Raw genomic sequence first — 27898 nt, forward strand, 5'->3', positions numbered from 1 at the left:
TTTAGCACCTAATTTACCTTTCAACAAAGAAATTTGAACCCATTTCCGTTCATATAGTTTCCCCAGATCAAAAGTATCAAAGAATCTACTCGAACAAATTCAAAAAAAAAGTGAAATTCACTTATAGAACTCAAAGCTAGTCTTGATTTGGGAATACCCACAAAGCTAAAAAGTATTAAACTAATTTTTGAAGAAAAAAATTTGAAATCAAACACCAAATAAATAACAAAAATACTAAAAAATAACACACAAAACTTACATAAATATATATCTACAAAGAAATTCAGAAGAAAAAAAATATTTTGAAGTCAAGTAAATCGAATGAACTGAAAAAAAGAATTGGGAAAGATGAACGATGAATTTTCTAAAAAGGTTTAAGGGTTAAAATGTGAGTGGGTAAGAAAAATAAAAAATATTATTTTATTTGGGGTGAAACACAGGCACTGGTCATGAGATAACAATATTATAAAAATAGTGTATTTAAAATTGTTGGAAATGGTTGGATGAGGTAATAGGACCTCCGCAAACTTTAGTTGTCTATTTCAAAAAAGGATATAAATTTAATTGGGGTAATTATGTATTTTCTCTTATTATAAGTTATCTAATGTGTGAAAGAAAAAAAAAGTCCATGTGGCTGCCCGTTGTCTATGTGAACATGTGATCCGACACACATAAAAAAAAATATCAAATAAGCATAACAAAATTATTAAAAAAGAATATTTGGTGAGAATTTGAATATATTAAAGTGGTCAATAGTGTAACCCTAAAGACCAAATTATTAGCTGTATTTGTTCTAAAACTATCTATAATTAAATATATTAAAATGGTCAAAACCGTCAATGAGGTTGCTGAGCTACTGATCATTTCAAAATAATCCATAGAAATAATTTCACTTATATATATATTACAAATTTTACATCAATTTCTCTCTTTTAAAAGGTTGTATTTAAAGACCAACTTCCAATTGCTTTACATAGAAAATATCACAACTTTACAAATAATAATAGATTCGAACTTGATAATTAAAGTCATGATTTTGTAGAATACAACAATAATAATTTGAATTTTAATGTTATGATCTAAATATTGATGTCAAATAACTAAACATTTCATACTTCTTTTAATTCCCTATTTCTGGAAATCAATATTATATTATTCATCATTTACTATTCTGTATTATTTAAGTAGCACCACTTTATTTTAGTCTACTCCATATTATTTACGTTAGTTGCTATGTTTTTTATATGTTTCTTTGTTGTATTTGGATTAGGTGTACTCGATGTGAGCGTCTTTCGGAAATAACTATCTATCTACCTTCATGAGATAATGAGAAAATTTGCACACACTTGACCCTCTTATAAAATTTCACTGAGTATGTTGTTATTATTTTTCTTATTTACATCATCCCTTTCTTTAACTATTTTCTTATATTCATTTTAAAGATCGAAAATATAAACAGTCTCTTAAACTTGTCAATTTTTTTATACTTAAATCAAAGTAGTATTTAACTATTTATTGAACACCTAAAGTGAAGCAAATTGGGTCAATTTATAATTATTTTTTTTGAAAAAGAAGGGAACTAGTTGGTTGAGGATGATGGGAATGAGGCCACAAGACTTAACCGCGTATGGTCCCATGAAAGCGAATTGAATTCGCAGCGCACGGAAGAAGATGCCTATGGCCAATGGCCCGTATGTTGCCCCACTTATCTTCTCTTTTAATTCTAAAAGGTCATTCGATTTCTGGTCAAAGTTATTTCGAATTTTCAATCTCAAAATTACAAGTTTGAAACTAATTTATTCAATTTGAGAAAAATGGGATAAAATAATATTAAATTAGATGAAAAAACTTTGTCATGATTCAAAAGTCGAGGTCATGAGGACACATATCTTAAGAACCCCAAAATGGTGTGTAAGCCGTGAAACTCCTGAAGGAAAGTCAGGCCACAAATAATAGAAAACAACAAAAAAGAAAGATCTTTTTAGGTTTTCAGATAGGTTAGTATTAGCGTGAGTAATTAGTGTATCGAATGGGTTAAACGAATATTTAAACTCCGAATTAATTAATTGATCAAACCAAATTGAGCCATAGAATTGTCCCTAGTAAAAAAGATAAAAAGGGCAGTTGTTTGCAGCTTTGCTTTCTTCACCAAATTTGGTGATGTGAATAACAAACAAAAGGAAGTTTCATCTGTCCCCTAACTTATTTGGAACTTACCCATTCAATTTTTTCTATCAATAAATTTCTAAGTACTATTCTCCGTTTTAAATTATTTATTATGATTTTTAAAAATTATTATCTTTAATTATTTATATTTTATTATAGAATTTGGGCATCTAATCTCAAATTATTTTTTGTTTTATTGTTATATTTTAAGAAAAGTGGTTACAACATGAAAATATTGCAATAGAGTATGAATATCGTTATACCAATAATAAAAATATAATTTATAGCAAAAATATTATTAAAATAATAAAAATAAAATTTAATGTCTGATACGTATATTTTTACGCCCCAAATTATAGGGTGTATGTCGTGTGAATCTACTCCTTTCGTTTGCGCCTTTAAGTATTTTTGATACGCTTCCTCTTCAAGACTCGTTCCAAAAATGCTTTTGAAAATACTGATAAGGAAACTTTTAAATTTTATGTTCCTAAAAAGTTATGCAATATATCAAAATGTTTTTTGCATCTCATGATCTTCATAATAAAATAAAAATTTATGCAATATATCAAAATGTTCTTTGCATCTCATGATCTTCATAATAAAATTGAAAACCCACTAAAGATGTAATTTGTTTCATTTTCTTTGTTTACTCTATCTCTAAATACTTGGTTGAAGAAAAAAATTTGAATTCCCCTACCGACCAATTTTCTTCAAAAAATACATTTTTCTTTTGGATTAAGTTTCTTATATATTGATTTGTTTTTTAAACATGGAGTTGGAAGAAACATTTATAGTAGGTCTACCAAAGATTTATGGTTTTCGAACAAAACTTGGTTGACACTACCAATTAATATTAATATGAAGGTGCTAACAACCTAATAAATGCATTACTTCTAATTTCTCACTTACTAGTAAGAAATTAGAACTACTTCAATGAAATTACGGCTAATAGTAGGTTTGAACTCATAATTAATTATAAAATATAAACGATTTCAATGCTAAGAATCTTAAAAGTTAAATCGACAGAGCTAAAAATATTGATCTGATGACTTTAATATTGATACCAACTTTGAAACTTGACTAATTTAGCTTCACATTAAAAATCAAGTACCACTTCTAAGTAAAACACCCTTTACCAAAGATAAATTTATTCACAATACTCGAACCAAACAATCTTTGGTTTAAATTATATCATCAAAAGATTATGCAATCTTGATGATACTCCCAAGGTTAAAAAAAGAATTAAAACGTGAGGTAAGTGCACTTCAACTGAATAAAGAAAAGCATATTTTTTTTATAAAAGTTCAATTTTAAAAAAGGGATGTAACTTTCCACCTGGATATGTATGTACATATACAATCTTCATAAAAAGGTAAACAAGGGTGGGGTGAAGTGTAAAGACTAAAGAGATTCTCCAAAAGGGAATTTTTCACTTTTTTTAAGTGCCTCATGATATCATAACTATGTCATTTGTATAAGATTCTCCACTCATTTTCTTTCATTATCATGTGAAAAAATAGCACTTGCGGTATTTTTCTTGTTTTTTTTTTTTGCCAAACCCATCAAACTTATATAATCTAATTGTCAAGACGTGTCTTGGAAATTTCCTTTTACCAAACAATCCACTAAAATAATAATAACTAAACATTATTATTTTTACTAGTATAAACATCACAAGTACATGTGTGTATGCAACAACTTTTTAATCAATATGACCAAACAAATGACGATTTGATTGTGTTTCCTTATTACACTGTATGAGATATAAAGATAGATACTACAGTTTTTTTTTTCTCTATACATGAACGACTTAATATTTCATTATTAATACATACAGATGAAGAAAATAAGTTGGTGACAAAGAAAAAGTTAGTTGATGCACTTAAGTCGATAGTGATAAGGTCTGTATATACTCTATCCTCTCTAGACCCCACGTAATGGGGTTTCATTGTTGTCGACAAAGAAAAAGTAAATGTGAACAACTTGAAATTACTATATGTATTGGGATTGGAAAATCCGACTGCAAAAATACAGTTATAGTACAAGTTGCTTGAACTCGGGTGCGAATCTAGAGGTCGGATCCTTTATGATCTAATTTTTAAAATTCGGGGATATAAATCCATGTATGGATGCTACGGGGATTCACCTAAAAATAATTAAAATATCTAAAAATAGAGTTATAAAACCTAAACTATAAGATATTTTGTGAAGAACTTGAGTAGAATCCTGAAAGGAGATTAAAGAAAAAGGAGTGACGTAGAAGTTCCTATACAAAAAGGTATTCCATTTTCTTCAATTTCATCTTAACTTTTGTATTGATTATAGAAGTCACTAAAACTGTCCAAACTTTCCCATCGATTTTGGTTAAGGGAACCAAAATTGATTGACCAAATCGGACACGGATCCCACACCCACATGAGATATTTCTTCTTTTCAAATGTACGAAAGTAGGGCTACTTGTGAGGCCAACATTGGTTTGTTGATTTTAGTAGATTTCATATTTAAAAGTTAGTAGTAAAATGATGGATCAAATAAATATTGTAGTAGCTAGGGGAGGAAAACTACAATTAGATGTAGTTATGGATTCTTACTTATCCTTGTTTGTTAGGTAGGCGTATCTAATTCAACTTTTTTGTATTCCTTCATGTGTAGTGTGATATAAAAATTGTCAAATGGGTATTGGTATTGCTTCCCCCATTACCATAACAACATAAGATGCGTTTTCAAGTAGATATTTTGAGTACAAATATCTGTCTAAAGCCATAGAAAATATCTACTCCTAGGCCAATTAAGAATCAGATCGAGTGTCGTTTTCTTCAAGAATATTGATAGCTACTCCCTCCAATTTAATTTTCTTTGACATTATGAGACAATGTTTGATCAATTCCAGGAAATGGAATGGAACACTTGTAGATCTATCACATCATCATTACCATAACAACAATTTTGTGACTCTTCATATTAGCAAATTATAAACAGAGAGAATAATGCAATATTCCACTAGGAACAAAGTATTTGTTTTGAATACCAGCACAAAGACACTTACCACCAAACTTTCCATAATAGCAATATAACGATGAGTTTTGCTAGCAGCTGGATTCCAAATTGGTCCACTCAGAGGTTGCTACCTATTGATTACTTAGAAACATAAAAGACCAAAATTGTCAACCAAAACAGCAAGTTGGGATTTCCTATTTCCAAATTATGACAGATAGAACATCCAATAATGAAATCTCTAAGAAATATAAGATTGTAATGATACTTTCTATGATTTTCAAAGACTAAGGACATTAACAAAAGTGAATATCATTAGTAAGTGGCGTTCTTTGTACAAAATGATTATCCAAAAGGATATCTGAAATTCTTGATGAGTCACTAAGGTCTGCATCCTCAAGGATGTTTTTGTATGGAAGATTATGTACAATTAGCAGTTAGTTTTCTGAGTCAGAGAGAAAGAAACCTTCATGTACCAGAATCTAAATCAAAGGAAGAACTAGCACACCGTCTTCCATAACGGAGTCAACTCTCGAATCTAGTGGAGAAGCTTAAGATGGACTAGTCCCACCGTTTATCACGGCCAGTCAGCGGATATATCCTACCTTACAAAATGAAGAGGAAAGAGGGTTGACTTTCCTCTAGAAAAAAGGTTCGTTCAGTAATTTTGTACAGCTGCACTATTTCCCTCAGTCTGCTGCATAGGTTGTAGCTGCTTGCCTACAAAAACATGGTATTTGTTTAGAGACTCCGAAAACTAGAGAGGCCTTAGCTTTCTCTAACCATTTTAGATAGCCGTGATAAATTGCAACTCCTAATACATTGTTCTCAGTACAATTCCAGAGGGAATACAAAAGCAATTTAACACCACAGAGATAAATTCTCTATAACTTTGTTATCTAACCAAGCAACCTAGTTATGACTACACAGAAATATTCCTTTTCAACTGCAACACCACTTTTCACTTTCTTATGCAAATTGAGAGGTATACTGTAGATGGAATAGAAATCTATTTATCTCTCTGAGACCTAATTATTGAAAACAGACCTGGATATGAATATAGCACTCATAAACTGACATGGACAGACGAATACCTGACTGGCCTGCAAATGAATAACAATTCGAATTATAATTGCTTCCACTATTGGCAATGGAGGTGTGTGGTACGACATTATTCACAGGAAATTGGGATGTGATGTTCATAGGTAGTGGACATCCCCCAGATTCAACCATTTGAGGTAAATTTGGCTTTTCAACCAACGGAAAGGAATGATCACGTGCCTGTTCCACAAGCCAACATTAGCATTAGCCACCAGAAAAATGACCTAGATCAATAAAAATCAATTATGCTTCAATCCCCATCTAGTTGGGGTTTGCTATATGAATACCAATATCAATAAATCAACTACACCATAATCCCAAACTACTTGGACTCAGCTATATGAATCCTCTGAATTCAGAGATCAGTAAAGTCTCAAAAAAGATATCCTTCATTGTTCAAACAAGCACCAGAAGTATAGGTTTGAGGCATTTCACTCGCATATATATACACCAAAAAGGAACACCTTATACATGAAAGTTCATAAAACCACTACAAAATATAACAAATCAAAATAGAACCACATTTGCTAAAGCGGTCTTGTGATAAAACTTTCAAATTTAACCATACTGAGAAAGAAAGCAAACAGAACCCTCATTCAACTACTCACCAAGGAACTGATGACTATGTTTCTCAAAGGGTAAGACATTATTCTCTCCAATGTGATTCAATCAGTATTTTGACTTGAGGACTAATTATCTTGGGCTGAAAAAGAATATATGCAACTGCGTTTCAAATATGTCCCAATTCAACACAACTTCTACACCAGAAAAAGAGGCATTGCACCCATAAGATGAGCAACAATGACAACCTCAAACATCTTCCAAAGCCAAGCTACCAGGAAATTGACTTGAATTAAGGTTTTAGGTCTCAGAGATAGAACAAGGATCAGGTAAAATTGGATAAGAAGCTGTAAAAATGGTTTACATCCTGGAACCGACAAAGATAGAAATTGTTATTAGGATGAAACAGTCATCATTGCCATTAAAAGAACCCAGAAAAGATATCAGCAGAAGACATATTTTTAATCATTTTCAACTGCCTTAATGAAGCGTTCCCAGCCTAATTGATGAAGAAAGAAATGAGGATGAATGTTACACTTCAGGAAACCCGCAAGCAAAAGGACAAGAACACGCTGGAAAAGATAACACAACCTTCTGATATAAGTCCCATTTTTACGGCAACTACATTACAGTGCTTTTAGAACTAATATTCCATGGTTTTCCCTCTTTTTTTTTCGGATTAAGTATTCTATAGTACTCCTCCTTGTCACATCTTCAGTAAATAATTAGCACACAATCTGACATCTATAGATCAAGAGGTAGCATATTCTGCACTCACTGAAGGAGGGAGTGCAATAAGTAACAATCACATGCTAATTAAGATTAATTAGTCTGCCTCTATCATCTCTAAATGGAGATCACAGAAAAGAACTAAGGAATGCTGGACAAAGCCAAGGAGATGCAGTAGCTGAATGGCTTTGATGTGGGATAAGGGCCACTGTCAACATTTCTCATTTGCTTTATACAGATGATACCCTGATTTTCTGTGAGGTAGACAGAAATCAGGTGCATTATCTGAATCCAACCCTCCTATTTTTGAAGCTCTTTCATGCTGAAAAATGTTGGATAGGGTGCAGGACCAGAAGCCTTACTGTTGATGACCTGTTGTTAAATGCAAACTTGTCAATGGAAAGAAATAGCAAGTTGGCAGTGAATGACCCACGCGATCATATAGTTGGCAGCAAAAGGTATTTGTCGAAAGGCTGCTGCTGTTGTTTCTTCATGGGCACCATGGTTGTGCTTTCCATTGCTGATTGTTGGCAGGAGTGTTCACACCTGGACGACGATTGCTGGAGTTATTATTGTTATCCTGGCGAGGAGTTGAGCTTGTCTATTGTGCTACAGCAGCGGTAATAGGAGTTGATAGCGGCTTCTTGTCTTCTTCATGCTTAAGGAAAAGCTCATGGATCCAGAAGCTTTTCATAATGCTCTTCATAAGAAATTGTAGAATCTCGAGCACAAATGGCAGCAGACCAAGAATCCTCAATTTCATAATGCAGAGAGTTCTCAAAATTCAGATCTAGTCCACCAAGAATTTTAACAATGAGTTTCGGGTTTGATACAGGCACACCAGCAGTTGCAAGCTCATCACAAAGTGATCAAACTTGATGAAGATAATCTGTGACCAGACGAGAGTCATTAAGGAGGCGAGCCAATCGGTCACACAAGCTGAAGATTCTTGTTTGAGACGTCTTCACATAAGCAGTATGCAAAGCATTCAGGCAGCTTTTGTGGAGACTGCCACAGCAATAATGGGGGCAAGTGTAGGATCAACAGAGGCCAAGATAGCATTTTGAATTAACTGATCTTGGCGATACCAAGGAACAAACTCAGGGTTATCAACATGTTGATTGTTTTGAGAGATGGTGTGAGTGGGAGCAAAGATGGAGCCATTGAGACTCCCATAGAGATCATGACCACACATAAGCATTGAAACTTGAGCTTTCAACAGGGAGAAATTGTGACTGCCTGTTAATTTTATGGGCAATTGGGTAACAGGATTGAATTGAACAATCGTAATGCCATTGTTGACTCCATCCGCATTAGTCACAGAAACAATAGGGGCCATTTGGACAAGTAAGCAGGAAAAAAAAAGGAGAGGATCAACTCGTTGGAGTTTAGAAGTGCTCTGATACCATAAGGAGAAAAGAGCAGAAGAGAGGAAAATAATGCGATTAATATTATTTGATCATATGGCAGTATTTATACAGAATATGTGCAGCAACTGTATCAACAAGATAAACTTGAAAAGATAATTACTATCGAAACAAAGCCTAAATAGGAGGAGCCGAGGATGAGTTACAAAAATTTCCTACAGACTAGGAACTACAAGATTAGAAGTCTACAGCAGTAAGGAATCTTGAGTCAGCAGGTAATCATCTGTTATTAGAAATTAGTTATTTTCACCTAGTGGGATGAAAATCTCTGATCTCTAAACAAAAATCTGGTTGTCTGGGCATTAGAAATTTTAGATTGCATAGCAGAAGTCTTCTGTGGAAGTGGTTATGGAGATACAATACTAAAGATAAAACCTTATCGAGGACGGTGATCAATCAAAAATATGGTCGACGGGGCACTGGAGTAGTAAACCAGTAAATTCTTTTGTATTTGGAAACTAATTCTAAAATACTGGGGCGAATTAGCTATGAACATAGGGTTCAGAGTTGGCAATGGTAGGAAATTATCATTCTGGAATGATAATTGGCTAGGACAAGGTCCCCCAAAGACTCATATCCAGACTTGTTCAGTCTTCCCTCTATACCTGAAGTTACAATTAAGGATGCATGGCGTCAGCATGGATAGAATCTCTTATAGAAGATTGCTGAATGACTGGAAATTGAGAGGCTGGTTGAGATTCTGAAGACACTAGAAATCTTTCATTGTGTAAGGAATGTTGAAGATTCAATGGTGTGGAATGGACAGCAACAAAAATTTACAATAAGTTGTGTCTTTCATCTTCTGTCAGACACTCATCACACTATCTCCAATTGATCTTGAAAATTGATTGGAAAATCAAGGCTCTATTCAAAGTGGTCTGTTTGACATGGTTGGTGGTCAGGAAAGCATGTTTGACACATGAAAAATTCAGACAATTCAAATAAAACATGTTCCATTGTCATAAAACATGTTTTATTTGGGTAATGTCATACAGCATCAAAGAAGCATTTTGAGATTGGAATTGCTGGAATATTGACAGCACCATCAGGAAAATCTGGAAGATGATACCTGCTGTAATTTTTTGGATTACCTGGAATGGAAGGAACAGAAAATGTTTCGATGGACTGTTAACTACTTCCCATTCTCTTGATGCCTCTTGCATTAATAGTTGGGTCAATATATCCCCTGTTCACCTAATAGTTTTTTGAGCTTCATTAGCTCCCTAGTCTTAATCTAATCATCTCTACCGGAGCTAACAATCAGTTCTTTTTGCTTCCATATTTTTGTCACCTTTTTGCATCTTCTTGATGGCATTAATGAAGCCAATTACTTCATTCCCCCCCCAAAAAAAAGAACTAAGGTTTGCTTGGGTTTAAGAACAGGGATGAAATGGTTTTGAGTGAAGAAAATACTAAAGAAAAAAAAAAGAAAATATGAATGCAAGAAAAATAACTATAAACATAAAGAATAGTTATTTGAATAAAAGAATGGGATAAGGGCCTGAAAAATACCCCAACTTTGGTCGGATTTGTTGTTGCGATACTAAACTGTCATAAGGACCTATTACCTCCCTAGACTATTTAATACCGTATTTTTTACCCCCTGAACTATTTAATAGTGTATTTTAAAGGTATATATGTGTCCACGTGGACACATTACTATTTATAATTTTGCATTATTTTTTATGTCCACGTGGGCAAATATATATGTTTAAAATACGGTGTTAAATAGTCTAGGGAGGTAATAGGTCCTCATGAAAGTTTAGTATCGCAACAGCAAATCCGACCAAAGTTGGGGTACTTTTCAGACCCTTATCCCTAAAAGAATTGAAAAACTACAATTATCCTAAATATATGAAATAAAAACCATGTCAATAAAATGCAGGAACCATTTTAATTTATAATCTATATGTGAAGGAGAAGGTTTAAGTTTTTTGAGACAAGTTACTCACACAAAAATCTAATTGCACATACGTAATCACTAAATAATTCATTCATAACATTTTGTTAAAAACTAAAACATCACTTTGCTAGCTATATAATGTCTAACGATACCCTGATAAACCCACAACCCATTGGCAATTAGGAGCATGACAAAGAACTAAAGCACCAACTAAGCAAGGTGAGCGCCAGTAGCGCTTCAACTAGCTTAAGAACATTTTTGTTTTGATAAAGGTAATCAGCACAAAGTGAGCTGGCAGCTGTATTGACAAAAATTAAATCTGAAGCCTATTATAGAATCACACAAGGCTTCCAAAAACTGTAAGATGGATTCTGTATCAGGGTCACAAATTTCTTTACGCCAAAATGAAAATAAGAAATACAGCGCATCTTTACTTTTAGTATGGAGTTACTCTTGTCTTCAAAACATCTACTGTTCCTTCCCTTCCAAATAGTTCACCATATACAAGCAGGAATAGCCCTCCGCCACTTTTTTGTCTCACAGTTCCTCCAACATGATTTCATTAAATCAAGAGTGTTATCAGGCATTGTCCATTTCAATTTCACTAAAGCCAGGAAAAGATGCCACAGCTGGGAAGTCAACAAGTTTAAGAACTTGAAAAAGGAGTTAAAGCACTAAGAAGGTAAGACGCACTAGAAAATGGAATGTGATTATAGGCACTATTTCTCCTGATAAACAGTGCCTTTCCATTCATTCTGTCAACGTTACAGGATTTTCAATAGGAAGTAAACTTTATTAAAAACTAATATCCCTTAATCCCTAACAAGTTGGGGTCGTCTATATGAATTTTCACGGATCAAATCGCTCCATTTGAGCTCATCTCATATCCAATAGAAATAAGAAAAAAAATAAAAATTACTAGAAGTTCTCTATATTTTCTACTGAAAGACTTTGATAGTACTAAAGGAATCCTAGAAAACATAGGAAGTAAACTTAGCAACTTACCACATTTTCCAACAACAAACAATTTTGATGCATGAATTTAAGGAATGATAATCATCCGACATAGAAATTAGCCAGAACGGCCAGGGGATGAAGCAAATATAACAATGAGGGCATATAAGGTGTCGCCAACTAAAACACAAAGCAGAATCTGACTAACCTTCTCCTGCTGGTAATTAATTTGTATATGGGAGTTGTTGCTATGACACAGTATGTCCGCTGGCATCACATTACTTTTTAATACTTTTGGACAGGCAAACTCATTGCCACTGTCATTACATGATGCCTCATGATACATATAACTGAGAGCTGATCTGAGACGGACTACTCTCTGAGAATAGTACATCTTAGTTGCAAGTGGATGTGGAACATCTGGAGGTCAACAACACACAAAGTACCATGTAAATATTAGCACTAGAAGTTAAGGAAAAGACAATATAGCAAAATGACTCATAGAGTAAATCACCATGAGCATAAAAGAAGTGATCTTCGAAATTCTTTTTGACTACAAAAGTTTAGGACGAGGTCTTTATAATATGAAAAATCAGGGGTAGCTATGAGCAACTGAAAGAAAGATGTGACTACCACCTTCAGCCTTTGGACAAAATTTTTGGACTTGAGTGGCAATTTTAACTGCAACAGCACGACTACCAGTATTGTCACTGCCAGCGGTTGACCTTTCTTGATGCTCCTCACCTGAAACTTCACAATAGAACCTATACATGAGCCACTTTAAACAATGAAAAGCTGACCGAGAAAGAAACACCCTCTATTTTTTCCTGAAAGTGAATTAAGAATTTCAGAGAAATGGTTTTAAATCACCAAATTAGTCTTCCCATGTGCTAGTTAACTGTATTGATAGCCTTTGGGAGGTAATATCTGGTTTTTCCTTCATCCCAAGAATAAGGCACCCCAAAGAAATGTACAGCAAATATATTACATGAAGTACTCTTCTACCACTCAAAAAGTTTGACGATGCAAATTTTGAATCAAATTTTTCCACACAATATGCACAAAGTGAAGCCTGACAAAATGTCCTTGGAAAACAAAGAAGGGTGTGTTGAATGGAAGTAGATTTCTTTTCTTTTTTTTTCCTTTGATAACACCAAAAAAAGGAAATCACTGCAACGACCCGCTAGGTTATTCTTTAGAAGTGGTTCTCCGTTTTGTGTGTCATCAGCTTCAATGCTCCATTATACTTGCTTGCAAAATCTGAAGTCAATCGGACGTTGTTTGGTTTACTTTTGGTAAAGACGTCATTTAGAAAATTAACATTACCAGTTTTTTAAAAAAAGACTTCATTTAGAAAATCCCGGTATTGTAATTTGAGATTTTGAAGTATGGGAAAAACGTGCTCCGTTTGGTAATTAGAAGGTTCTATTAGGTTCGTATTATTATTTGTGACCCGTATGAACTTAGGGAAGTGATTTATAGTCCAAGGGATGCCTTGACATAAGTTTCAAATGAGCGCGCACAATACCTAACTCCAAACGAAAATAACGCGCAATCTATAATGAATATGGAGAAGTGAAAAAGATGAAAGTTGTAGTCCTTTGAGTCCTTTGGGGATCATCCTACCAACTAAGTATGGAACAATTTGAGATTGTAGTGATGGACTTTTGGTCACTTCTTGGTCGTAGTACTTTGGGGATTTCAGCACTATCAAGTTTGGGACTATCAAATGCTCCGTTTGTGAACTTTGGGCAAGTGCTTGGTCGCAGTATTATGTTGGATGTGAGGTAGGGAGATTTGAACTACTACTTACTTGCTTCCATTAACTAAGCATGAAATAACCACTGTGAACTTGTTGTGAAACCCTTAATATAATATAATTGAATATTAAGATATCGGATTGTTTAGCTAATATGGGCTATTTAGGAAGTACTCAATATAATGTTGTGAAATATTTGGGATATCCATGGAGATTTATTGAGTTAAGTTTGGGACTCCTCTGTTGAGATAGTAAATTATTGTTTTTGATTATTTGCAAGATGGTTGGGCCACAGTTACTCTTATGATTAATTAGCAGTTGTCTCCTTTTATTAGAGCTTTTATGCTTCAAATTAAGTCCTGACACTTGTGATATTAGATTATATTGGCTTGACTGTCATATTATTTATGGTGATGTTGGGTCTTGATATAGTCATACATGATGTTTTATGTTATTTATGAGAAATATAGGAGAAGAATTATTGAATTGTTGTGTCTACATTATTACACAAAGACCCTATTTATAGATACTACAATATAATCCTTTACCAAGTAGGATACTCTTTACTATTCTTATTCCTATTCATAGTCTTTTTTTGGTGTAAACACGAATATCCTCAAGAAGAAGAGCATATTCCTAGTATTTTAGATTATTTATGAAGCTTAGTAGGGACACCCCTCCCTCTGTAATTTTGTTGTAAGTATTACTGGAATACTTTTCTGAGTATTCCTTTTGTTCATAGTACAAGTTACCTTTTTCAAAAAAAAATTCTAAGTAGGATTGTATATACCTATTCCTATTCACAGTCTTATTCCTATTCTAAGTAGGATTGTATATACCTATTTCTATTCTAACATAATTGTTATGATTCATACATGCTGTCTTCGGGTGTATAAGACGATTGGGCCAGAGTCACCCTTCACATCCCGATGAGACTTTGCGTAAGACGTCAGGCCAGAGTCACCCTTCGCAGCCGGAATCGTAAGACGGTTGAGCCAGAGTTACCCTCTGCAGTTTTGAGGTTTTATTTTTGTTGATTATATTAGTAAGATAGTTGGAGTTACCCTCCACAGTTCCAAGATTTTATTGGTGTTGATTATTTGTAAGACAGTTGGGCCAGAGTTACCCTCCGCAGTTTTGAGGTTTTATTGTTGTTGATTATTCAAAGATGGTTGGGTAAGAGTTACTCTCCGCAGTTCTGGGGTTTTATTGTTGTTGATTATCTGGTCTAGCCATATGAGTCGGAGAGGGCCTATTATTAAGTTGTGATCTAGATCCTTGGATATGTTATCTGTTGTGCAGATTTGAGATACTAATATATATTCCATACTTATGATTTATGATATTGAAAAATGTTGGCAACATTGTTATTAATAAAGTAATCATGTGGAGTCTAGTGAGACTCACACCAGTTTGGTTACAGGTTTTACTTTTCATGGCACGTTGGGCATTTCTTGGTCCTATTTGTGGCCATCTCTCAACGATGTCGACTGAAACTGCCAGCTGTTCATTGTAGAGTTTATCTTTTCACGTTACATTTAACTTACATTGTTGGGCTTAAACCCGATGTTGTATTTTGAAAACCCTGCAGGTGCTCTATGAATAGTATGAGTTGGGATTTGCGCAAGTTTTGGTTTCATTCTCTATTCTGAAACGCTTGTATCAGATTCTTCATTTATATTACTTCTCCTAGTTAAACTACTTCCTTGATTAAATATTTTCAAACTTACTTTTTCTTTTCTTTTTTTGAAATTGGTAACTTTTTATATTCCTCAGCATTAAGGGCTATGCTGGCCACCTCCAAAAAAAAGACTGTTACAACAAAAGGAAAAGACTAAAAAGAAATACTTACAGAGATCCTATGAAGTCCACTAATTGGAACTCCTCTTCTATATCCTGTTCTTTACACCAAAAACCTAAAGTAGTAATTACTTTCCATTTGATCTTCTGTATTGTACACTCCTTTCCTTCAAAAATTCTCTGATTCCTTTCTTTCCATATAATCCACCATATACATGTTGGAACTGTTCTCCACCATCTTTTCTGACTTTTGCTGCCTCCCCTTTTGATCCAGCAGCTAAGAAGGTCAGAGGTGTGTTCAGGCATAGTCCAATATTCATTGGCTATGCTTGTAAACAGAGCCCACACCTGAGCAGTTACCTTACAGTGCATGAATAAGTGTTTGTTAGTCTCCAGAGCTTCTTTACAAAGGAGGCATCTGGATACTATGTTGATGCCCCTCTTCTGCATTGCCTCATGAGTCAAACATTTTTTCCTAGCAACCAACCAAGTGAAACACTTCACCTTGGCAGGAGCCACACTTTTCCATATTGTGTTCCAAGGTCCAATGGATCTTCCTGCACATCTTTTAAGTCCCCAGTTGTATAATCTATTCACTGAAAATACCCCATCTTTGTGATGTCCCCATGCTAATCTGTCTGGCTCTAGAGTAGTACCTGGGAATCCACCAATCAAGCCCAAACACTCCGCCATTCCATCAATCTCCCAGTCATTTAGCAGTCTTCTAATTATTATATTCCAACCTTGTGGTGACCACATCTCCTCTATCTTGCTGTTGGTATTTGTGCATATTGAGAAAAGAATAGGGAACAAGTCCCTCAAAATCCCATTTCCACACCAATCATCTAGCCAGAACTTTGTTTTGTCTCCTCTACCCACCACAATTTTTGAGTTGTTCTTTAGACTCTCCCAAAGGTTTCTGATGGTCCTCCACACCCCAACTCCATAAGTTTCATTAACTTCACTAGTGCACCAGAAATCCTCTTGCCCATATTTGTGGTTTATTATCTCTTTCCATAGAGCCTGCTCCTCCTGATTATATCTCCACAACCATTTTGAGAGGAGGCTCATGTTATGAACTTTTAAATTTCTCACTCCCAGCCCCCCATTTTCCTTGCTTTGTTGTACTACAGGCCATTTCACCAGGTTGAATCCCTTTTCTATCTTGTTCCCTTGCCATAAGAAGTTCCTTCTAAGTGCATCTAAAACCTTCACTATGCTACTAGGAATAGGAAAAAGGGACATCACATAAGTGGGTAAAGAATCCAGAATTGAGTTAATTAATGTAACTCTACCTCCCAGAGATAGGTATTGAGATTTCCATATAGCCAATTTCTTCTCTGTTTTCTCAATAATGCCATCCCAAATTTTTCCTGCTTTGTGCTCAGAACCCAAAGGCATCCCAAGGTAAACTGTTGGGAGCTTCTCTATCTTGCACTTCAAGATGCTTGCAAGATCCTCAATCTGTTGCACTTCCTTAATTGGAAAAATGCTACTCTTTCTCCAGTTTACTTTCAATCCTGAGCAAGCCTCAAAGACCACCAGGATCACTCTTAAGTAGCAAATTTGTTCCTGCTCAGCTTCACAGAATACCAATGTGTCATCTGCATACAAAAGATGTGTTAGTTCAATTGTATCATTTACCCTGTTCTTTATGGAAAAGCCCCTTATCCAGTTATTCTGAGAAGCAACTCTCATCAATCTGTCCAAACCTTCCATGGCTAAGATAAATAGAAAAGGGGATAGTGGGTCCCCTTGTCTCAGGCCTCTTTCTGCTGGAAAAAAACCAACTGGTTCTCCATTTACAAGTATGGAGAACCGCGTGGTTTTAATGCAGAAATTTATCCAGCTTAACCATCTCCATCCAAACCCCATCTGCCTTAGGACATTGATTAGAAACTCCCAGTTCAAATGGTCATATGCCTTCTCAATGTCTAGCTTGCACATCAGTCCAGGGATTCCACCTCTAATTCTAGAATCAATGCACTCACTAGCTAGAAGTGCAGCATCTATGATTTGCCTTCCTTTGATAAAGGCCATTTGATGCTTGTTTATTAGCTTACTGATCACCTTTTTTAACCTTTCTGCCAGCACCTTAGCTATGATCTTGTATACCCCTGTGATCAAGCTGATAGGTCTAAAATCCTTTAGCTCATTTGCCCCCACCTTCTTTGGAATTAAAGCTACAAAAGTGGCATTAAAACTCTTTTCAAACTTTTGATGAGCATGAAATTTGTGGAAAGTTTGCATCACATCGTCTTTGATAGTTTCCCAAAAAACACTGAAGAAAGCCATTGTATAGCCATCTGGTCCAGGTGCTTTATCAACAGCACACTGTTTTATTCCTTCCAAAACTTCTTCCTCCTCAAAGCCTCTAGACAACAATATTTGTTCTTCTTCAGTGATTGTTTGAACATCTAAGATGTTCAAAGATGGTCTCCAACTTTCTGTCTCCTTGTACAAAATCTGATAAAAATCCACAATTTCATTTCTGATTGCAACAGGATCTGAAGACTCTTCTCCATTAATCACTAAGGATTCTATAGTATTGTTTCTTTTGTGGGATGTCGCCATTCTGTGGAAATAGATAATGTTTTGAAGAGGTCCGCCTAAGGGGTAGTGGCTCATTAGGTGCCTTGGCGTCTCATGAAAACGAGGTGTTACAGTAACTTTATGAAAAAATATAAATCTGGCCTTACCGGGAATAGCTTCTCTTGAATTTGCAGACCAACTCTTAGTAACACCATTTACTGCACCAAAATTAGCTAATAGCTGCCGATTTCCCGCAATTAGCCTACAAGATGAAGAAAAATGCCATCAATTTATGAAATCAAGAAAAAGGATCTTCAGTTTCCCAACACAGTTCAAAGAGATTAACCACTTAATTGGGCCTTAATATGATTTTTCTGGTGCATGTATGTCTTTATTGTATCAAAACTAATCAACTGGTAACTTAAACCAGCCAAAACTACGCTATAAAAGAAGCATCTATCTCAATCTTCAAAATGAAATAATAATACAGCATTCTCTTCGCATATGAGCCATCATCAATAGGTTTAATGGTTTACACACCAACAGATAGAACATTATATACTCCAATGCAACAACTGTTTGATTACAAATGTTAGCACTAACTAAATGTTAAAAGACAGTTGGAATTCTGCACTCTGAAAGAGGGAGAGGAAAATGCAAGACATTGCCTACATCAAGTGATAAGTGCATACATCTTAGAATTTTCTTCCTGGTGCAAGATTGCACCTTCTGAGCAATCTACAGGTCCAGGATTAACCATGGAGCTATTTCTCACAGTGGCCACATTTAAGTGTGATGAAATTCCTGCAGTTATACGGAAATAGACAAGGCAATCAGCATAAGAACCATATGAAGATGTAGCTTTTGCAAAATTACTAAATATCAAGCTCTTTTGACAGCACGGAAACACTGTAAGGAAATATAGAGGGACAAACAGGTAACTTCTTTATCATTTTCATTTGGTGAGGCACCCCTTAAGAAATAGAAGCTCTCAGAACTAAAGTTTCCCAACCCTCTCTCCCACCTACATCGAAACATTAAGAAGGGAACATTTTGTCCAAGTATTGAATTTGAAAAAAGAAAAGAAACTAATCTCCATGTTTCAAATGTTTGACTAGACACTGAGCTTAAGAAAGACTTTTGGCACATAACAAAAGTACCCTTAAAACTTGTGGTCTCAAAGGATGTCATGACATTTTGTAAGATATAGGAGCATGTCATTAACGGTACAATGAGAAGTTAACAAGTTTTCAAATATAAAAAGGTGTCGTTTCTTTTTGGAACAAATTGAAAAGGAAATAGTGTTATATAAAACAATATAGAGGGAGTATAAACTTGTAATAACAACTGTGCATTTAATTCATTAAACAATGTTAGGAACGTAATAACAATACAAAGGAATCGTTTAGTTGAATGTAGGAATAAATGGGTTTTACAGTTAAGCTAAATCCTATGAATCATCAGTAAAATAAGGAAAATGACTACAAGAATCACAAGGAGAACAAGAAACATGAGAAAAAAGAGGATGATACTTTTATCTTTAGGAAAGGAAACAGTTGAATGAAGCTCCTCCGAACAGCATGATGATGCAGCAAAACCATTATCTAACAATTCAGGTTTTGCTTTCTTTCTGACTGATACAGGTTTGTCTATAGGAAATTAAAGATGGCAAATCATTATTAAGCAATAAGAAAAGTTATACACCATAACAACAACTTAAAGTATGCGAACGGATCTCAGCTTATAGAGAACTGCAGAGATGACCTCATAAACTTTTCTTCAAGAGCATAGGACAACCAAAAACAATGTTCATTTAGGGAAAGGATACTAGAGAATGCAGTTAGTGACTTTTTCCTCTCTTTCCTCAGGCGTTTCTTGTGCACGGTACCATCATTGACCTCCAAAGCAATTTCTTCTGCAGAGTTTAATGACTTACAAAGCTCTGAAAAGATAAAACATGTTAAACAAGATGGACGACTAGAGAAGGCAAAAGACAGTAGTTTTAAAGCTGGTCATCACTTTCCAAGACTAAATTAGGACAAAACTCAGCTATGGTGATAATATCTTTTTGAAGTTTGGAAAAGATTGTGCAAGGACTCAACCTGTTCGGCAATTTTAAGGGTCTTTGCACATACACCAACCACCCAAATGACAGGGTTGATTAGTCAATGAGGGAAATAGGAAGATACTGTTTATATGTCAAAAGGTTTAAGGAGAAGCATTGGAGAGAAACTTCTAATTCATCAAGTTTCTGTCACAGGCCAATAGTGACCAAGAAAATGCAACATGAACAAACGCTACTACTACTACTACATCCCCATCCCAAGTTAGTAGGGTCAGCATATAAATTATCACTGTCAATTTTGCTCTATTTGGATTAGTTTTTTGTACTACTCAATAATTAGGGTTATATCTCTAACAGTAGAGTTTCTACATTTTCTACTGACGAACTAGGGAGAAAAAGTTGAGATGGTAAGGAGAGATGGACACGGGCCACCTTGTGCAACTAGTTAAAAAGGGATAGGGCAATAAGTATTATCTGACTCTTAACAGAGGATATATTTATGATAAGGTCTTCATCAAAAAAAACAAAAAGATATATTTATGATAAGGTAGAAGTCTCCAAGGGGTTTATAATGTCCTGGGTACTTCACTCATAGCATTAAGGTTTTGACTTAGATACTCAGATTCTTTCATGTAGTATCGCAGCAGAAAAAGTCCTAGATTCAACTCTCACCACTGCGCATTCACAAAAAAGGATATCCACATGCTTGACCCAAAAATAAAGATAGAAAGAAAGAAAAGAATCAAGCACCTACATGAGAGAATGTCAAGACATAATTAAACAAATAAAAGCTTTTGGATGAGATGGTTAGAGTACTCGATACGATTAGACATACAAGCTTATGGAGAATACACTAGTCCTATATTGGTAAAGTAAGGGTCTCCAGAGGTCCAGACAATCCATATGTAATCACTAGAACCTGGATACACATGCAGGAGAGTATTAAAGAATATACTAGTCCTAAATTGGTAGTGTAAGGATTTCCAAAAGGGTTTATAATATTCCGGGGCTTCCCTACTGATAACTATTAAGGTTTTGAGTTGGATGCTCCGATTCTTTCACATAATATCACAGTAGACTAATGCCTTAGGTTCAAGTCGAACTGATGTCAATTCGAAAAAAGTACTTCAACAGGCTTAACCCAAGAAAATAACCAGCCCCATGTGTGTTAAAACAAATTTAATTAGAAAAGTATCCTCTCTTTTTCTTTGGGGAAATAAGGAGAAAAATATCCTCTCTTACACTAAGCTTTGCTTCTAGAAAAGATTGACACAAAACTTAACATATTTCATATATGAAGTGGCTCCAAAACTAATTTCATGATTTGATATGTATCTGGAACTATATAAAAATAGTCAGTTCGAGATTACAAAGCAATTCTAGAAAAGCAGAATATCGTTCATAAAAGAAATGAAAAATCCCCACAAAGATCCATTACATTATTAGCATTGCATTGAGAATGGCATTATGGAACTACTTTACAAGATAGGCATTTCTGCTGTTTTAAAGAAGAAATGATAATGATTTTGGGACTAGTATCCCATAGTTTATCATGGCTGATGTTATTTCCAACTATGATAAGTCCATGCAAATGTAAACAGAAGGTAAAAGCGTCTACTTAAGAGTTGAAATAAAACTATGCATACAACAAACTGATGTATAACTACAACGACACTAGAACACAAGATGTTTTAAGTTATTAAAAAGGGGAAAAACCTGAATGGGCAACGTATTGGCTTGCCTTTATTGGCTTCTTACAAGCATTGCAACATACCTTAAGAACAAACATTCAAGAATCAATTTTTCCACAAAACTATGAATGCAGTGCATTAGGAATTATCATCACGCAAGCAATCATGTAAGTCATTTTGAGGTATCAGTGTTAAATCTTCTATTGGAGAAATTTCCTACTAGATGATCAACCATATGTCCTTTCACCAGGTGAGAGTAGATTGTTTGCTGCTAGACTAAAGGAATATGCTTGGAAGGAAACCAAAATTAAAGCAAAATACTGCCATCATGAGATAAGTAACAAACATAACGGCTTTGAGAGAGTTAATGTTGCTTTCCCTCCGTTACAATAAGACTGGCCTACTTTCACTCTACCGCAAAAAGTAAAACTTGTCCTATTTACTGAAATGAAAAAGCTGTTCCTCCAATAATTCAAAGTAGTATAAAAATTACATCTCTATATTAAATTTAAATTTGACACAACATCATTTTAACTAACTACTTCATTTTTTATACTTATCAACTACTATTTTGAATAATTTGACATCAAAACCAACACGGTATACTATTTTTGAGATGGCCAACACGATATATACTAGCTAAACGTCTAATTCCTAAACCTTGCGCTAGTCAAAGTCGGCCTATCATTATGCTTTTGGGAGAGGGGCGTGTGCACACATGTTTTATATATGGTAAACACCTTTCAATAGAAAAAAGAAAAAAAATTAAGTTGTATATATATGTGTGTGTGTGATGTTACCTTTATCAAAAAATATGTGTGTGCGTGTGTGTGAGCGTGCACACATGTTTTATCCTTTGAATATCATTCTAATGAATTAAATTCATCTATAAGAAAAGCCTAAAACATGTTTTATCCCTTGAATATCATTTTTCCAAAAGTCAAACCCAACAGCCCTACGCTCTGATCGTTCTCCAACAACAAAACAATTTGGTTTCTAAAACCAAAATAAAAATTGAAAGTCTAAAATTGAACTCCAACTAAGTCCACAACAACAACATACACAGTATAGCTCCACAAGTGGGGTCTAGGGAGGACGGGATGTATGCAGACCTTACTCTAGCAATAAAAGTTCACACGCCTTTGCTGATAGGGTTATTGATTTAGGAACAATAATTAACTTCTCTAATCCATTATGCTGATTGAAGGCGCCAAAATGGAATAAGGTAGACATAGAATCATAAGGTTGGGAATATTTAGAAAAGACTTTATCCCTTTTTAAGGAGAAAAACAGAAACAAAATTGCTAGAAAAGTTTTATCAGAAGACGGACTAATTAAGGGAAGAACACAAGATGGAAGCAAAGAATCTATATATATGATACCACAAGTGAGAAATAGCTTAGTCATTGTTATATACTTATACTAAGTCTAGTGCTTTCCAAAGTTCTTTTTAATCTGGTTTGAGACTTCTATTAGTGTATTCCTAACTTGTCTTAAGACAAAACTTTTTAGTATTGTGGACTCGAAAGACAGAATGGCTGCTGAGGATTCATATGGTCAACACGAACTATTTTGGGATTGAGGCCTAATTATTGATTGATTAATAGAATTTTGTCCCCCTAATAGACTTACTGCTATCACCACAGTCATCAAAAAAATAGAGTTACTGCTATATTTTCATATTAATACATAGTGTTCCACCTCTGCTAAATTTAAAGGTTTAATTTCTTCTAAAGGCAGCAGCCAAAAGATATCTTCAATTTATTCACACTTAGTAGTTATAAAATATTATCTTCCCTTTCTAAACTCAATTTTATAATACCTAATATCTCTTCATATGCGTGAACTCAATCAATATATCAAAGTCCAAAGGAACTCATTAGTTCAACTAATTCTCATGAATATCATCATATCAAATTCTTAAGTCAACATTGCCAAAGTAGCATAAGCCTGCAAAATCAGACCTTTCGGCTTAGTCTATTGAGACATTTTATCAACAACGCATGCACATTTTATTATAATTATTATTATTATTTATTTTTTTGTGTGTGTGTGGGGGGGGAAGGGGGGGGGTGTTCTATTCCACCTTAGTTTCTCAAGATGAGTAATTTATCCTAGTAGATGCCGAAAGATGTGGCTTATTCAGCAGTTACTTCCCATACACATTCAGAAGAAAGTCATAGTTGAGTTCTAAGTTGATGTTAGAGTGGATCAAAGTCCCACATTGGTTGGGGAATGGACTAGTGGTCTGCTTATATGGATTTGGGCAATCCTCCCTTCATGAGCTAGCTTTGGGGGCTAAGTTAAGCCCAGGTGTCATATCTTTCCATGGTATCAGAGCCATGTCCATTCTCGTTTAGACACCCAGCCCACGCTCCAATTGGACCTAGGCGTGAAGGGGGTATAAAAGTGGGTTAAAGTCCCACATTGATTGGGGAATGGACTGGTGGTCTGTTTATATGGATTTGGGCAATCCTTCCCTCATGAGCTAGCTTTTGGGGTTGAGTTAGGCCCAGGTGTCAAATCTTTACACGATCCAACTACTTATAACCCAATTCCGCCTTAATGTTTCTATTTGATGAGTACTTTCTGCCTTGAGACTTATGATAGTCCATGCACAGTCCTACAGATAAAGCTTATTTAGCTATATATGAGGTTAAAGAAAACATGTATGGCACTACATTTATATCATTATCATTCTTCTTCTTTTTTTTCAAAGGTAACAAGTTTGTATATAAATCTTTAGCACCAAGGCTGGGATCCCAAAAATTTACATCCCAAAGCTACATAATACATACAACTGAGTAGGCACATCAACCCAAAAAAAGAAAACCTATCTCAGGTCCTATTTCATCTTACAAGAATCCTAGAATGTCTACAATTGCTGCAGGATCATCTGTATACTCAGAACTACACCAATAACAAAAAGTGATAATGCAGTCCATTTTAATCTTATGGAAAGGACTATTGATACTTTCAAAACATCTTGAATTTCTCTCCTTCCAAATGGTCCACCATATCACTGCTGGAACAATTCTCCATCTGTTTTTGCCTGTGCTACCACTCCCTTCCTTATATCATTATCATTCTATTTTCATGTTTTCTGAATACTGACATAGACCAAAGAAAGCCAAATACTCTTTTGTAAACACAAATGTGAAAAATTATTAGAAGAAAACTTGTCTAGCAATAAAACTTTTGTGATGGTATCAACAAGTTGAACGATCTTAGTCAAGATTGAACAGATGCACTTTCTGGACCTTACCAAATGCAAAGGATCGGTAAGTGGCCTCAAACCAAACACGTGCATATCTGCAAGAAGAGCATGCCAAGGTGATCGAACAATAAAAGCAGATAAAGCAGATATAGATGCATTAAATGGTAAACCGATTGATACACCTGAAACTTCAACGCTTGCTACACTGAGATTTCTTAAACTAGTGTAAAATTTGTAAATCTAGATGAAAAAGTAAATCTTTATCAACAAAGCATGCAAATCAAGCCACAATCAACATGAACTTTTTCTCATCTTCCATGCCAAGCAACTGGACTTGAGGTGAAAAAGCTAGAGAACATAAATACCTTCTTCACCAATCAAATTTGCTTCATCTGCCTCTCTCAATTCTCTTTGAATGTACTGAGCAGCTAATTTATGGCGGCCTGCTTCCTCTGCCAAGGAAAGAAGGCAGTGAGAAACAAAGGTAAAATATCTCAACAAACAAAATTAAAAAGATAGTGGGAAAAAAAAATAGAAGTATATGAGACAATAAGGAGTACACCAGACCAGGTCAAGACTTATAGCTAACATGATAAAGCACAATTAAATGGACATAAACACATAAACTGTCTGATTGAGTTATATTATTCACCTGAAGCTGTTCGTTGGATATTTCCAGCTACAGGAAACCTTGTCAAGGCTTCCATTCTCCCACTTCCAAGAGGACATACCATCAAGTTCTTGAGAAACTACAATACAAAAAGATAAATTTCCAGTAAATTTGACGAATGGCATACTAGAAACTATGTTTGATTAAGTTATGTACTAAGTGAACAACCTATAATTCCTGATATAGCAGAAGGACAAGAAAATACTTCATGCATAATAAAGAGCACCAGTAAGACTTCAAATAGGGGTCTTCCACCTTATTGCTGCTGTAAGCACTCTTAGCCCACCAACACTTGCAAGTTTCCTATTTTTCCTACTTGAATAGGTAAGCAATTATAGTGAACGGGCAACTATTTCCAAGTCTTTTTCATCATCAACAGTTGCATTAAACACACATGAATAGTTAATGAAAATTTTGGCATAGAAAAGATCTGAACTTGATGGCACTTTTCTTTATAATTGTGATGTTCGAGCCAGCTTTTGCGCACCTCGCCTGATTCCACGGGATATTTGTCACCTCCCAGTTCCCACTAGCAATAAGTAATGGCTAACTTGTCCACCAAAGCTAGGAGTCTAGGATAGATGGGAAGAAACCACCTAGAGCTTTTGTCTTTGCCAAAAGATTGGTCCTTCATTAGCGTAGATAATTAAGTAGGCTAACAACCTCCACTTTATAAAGAATGCTAGCCTTCAAAGTTAAAACACGAAGGAAATGGGTAACAAAGAGAAGGCATCAAGTGTAGAAGTCATAATAACAAGCAATCTTCTGATTACGAAGTGTATCGAAATTTTCTTAGAATGTTAAGCTAACCTCAAACTGTAGACACATTAGGGTATTGGACCCATTTGTAAAGGAGATGTGAATTCTTTGTCAAATTCATTAAGAACATGTAATAGGATATCTGTTTATGGGCGAAAAACTTTGATGAGAGTAAGCAACCATAAAAGTAAAGTTTAAGTGGTAAAATTGAGGAAGTTCCCATGTTCAATCATCAATTACATTTTGTCAATCCCATGTTAGTTGGAGTTAGTTATATAAGCTACCTCCATTCCCCTCTGTCGGGTATTCGAAGGATTCATCATTGTTAGACCATGTTTAGATTGGTCATCAACCTATGGGAACTCAACCCCAAGTAATATTCTGAAAAAGTTAATTTCAGGCAAAACTAGAACTGCAATTATCAAAATTTTATCCAATAAAATGCCACAAGTATCCATGATGAAATATTTCACTTATCCAACAAAAAAAAAGAATGCAAAAGGTCCTTTTTTTTATCATGGAACCAAAAATGCATGTCCTGATATGTAGCACTATGGGTATGAGAAAACAAATGAAAATCAATGAGTGCTCAGAAGAAGGTCCAGAAAACAGGTATGCCAAGTACATTGATCATGGACTGCACCTCGGATTCTACGGCACAATGCCACTACAAAAGTCACACGTAAATCGTCAAGTGACAACACTTCGACAAACAGAGGAAATTTCAGTTTCTACGTTACATCTTCAACCACATTTACTAGAATTTCCTAGACAGATAAACATCAAAAATACCAAATTATATGCATATATATCCAAGTATACATACTAATCATCAACATGAGATATATGTACGAAATTGTGGAATTGAGGAAACAATTAATGAGTAACGCTTCAATTAAATCATCATAAAACGCCTATAATAGAATTAAAATTAAAAATATCTTCTTATTTTCTTTTCAATAAAGCTAAAATCAATTTAAATCTGTAAAAATAAATCAACTGAAAAGAAATGGATAACACAGCGGCATTACCAGATTTCACCGTCGGTGATCACTTAGAATTTCGAGAGAGACGATTCGGTGGGTAAACGATGAGAATTTCGCAAAATGTAGATGAAATTCGGGAGAGTAAGCTCAAATTCGGTTCGGAAAACGTGAATAAGGAAGAAATGGGAAGAAAACCGACAATGCCGATCATTGAAACCCTAGAATTCCGTTGAAGAAGTCGGCATTGATATCAGAAGTCACGTCGCCGATGAAGAGGCGAAGGGAAAACAGAAAAGAGGTGGCAATTACTGAAGCGCGGCCTTTTAAGGCCTGTTTAAGGAAGGATGGAGTAATATTAATTTGAGTTAATGACTATAAAACCCTTTAAACTATCCCTTTTCACGAGTTTATACTTAAAAATATTGTACTTATTTTTAGGGTTAATTAATACCTGAAAACACCCATAAAATATCGCAACATTTTCACTCTCTTTGTATTGTGGGAGAGTTAGAAATTAGATTAAAAGGAGTATATATATATAGCATTTTACATTATTTATTTATTTTTGAAAGACTTGGTTAAAA

General features: G+C 34.8%; 2 protein-coding genes across 3 annotated transcripts in view; one reads left to right on the forward strand and one right to left on the reverse strand.

The window, feature by feature from the left end:
- LOC125812167 (superoxide dismutase [Cu-Zn] 2) overlaps positions 1-27898 on the forward strand; it is a 128442-nt gene that overhangs the window by 42800 nt on the left and 57744 nt on the right. The window lies entirely within an intron of this gene.
- On the reverse strand, positions 5726-27633 carry LOC125812159 (uncharacterized). Of its 2 annotated transcripts, none has more exons than XM_049491649.1 (13): positions 27360-27633; positions 25552-25648; positions 25265-25351; positions 24948-24994; positions 21708-21765; positions 19755-19868; positions 19459-19575; positions 18619-18730; positions 18094-18188; positions 12472-12579; positions 12044-12255; positions 6255-6441; positions 5726-5880 (listed from the first exon to the last, which is right to left on the reverse strand). In XM_049491649.1, the coding sequence occupies exons 2-13, from the start codon at positions 25631-25633 to the stop codon at positions 5819-5821; spliced, it is 1281 nt and encodes a 426-aa protein (XP_049347606.1). In that variant the 5' UTR covers positions 25634-25648; positions 27360-27633; the 3' UTR covers positions 5726-5818. The 2 variants fall into 2 exon arrangements, with proteins under 2 accessions (XP_049347606.1, XP_049347605.1); XM_049491648.1 differs by having other exon boundaries at positions 12472-12585.

The sequence above is a fragment of the Solanum verrucosum genome, unplaced genomic scaffold, assembly GCF_900185275.1.
Source record: "Solanum verrucosum unplaced genomic scaffold, falcon-dt-bn FXZP01000115.1, whole genome shotgun sequence".
Lineage (NCBI taxonomy): Eukaryota > Viridiplantae > Streptophyta > Magnoliopsida > Solanales > Solanaceae > Solanum > Solanum verrucosum.

Coding starts and splice junctions, on each gene's coding strand:
- LOC125812159 (XM_049491648.1), bottom strand. CDS start 25,633: ATGGTATGTCCTCTTGGAAGTGGGAGAATGGAAGCCTTGACAAGGTTT. Junction 19,576..19,754: donor GTCACTAACTGCATTCTCTA/GTATCCTTTCCC, acceptor AATTTCCTATAG/ACAAACCTGTATCAGTCAGA. Junction 12,586..18,093: donor TTCAAGAGAAGCTATTCCCG/GTAAGGCCAGAT, acceptor TCTATTGTGAAG/TTTCAGGTGAGGAGCATCAA.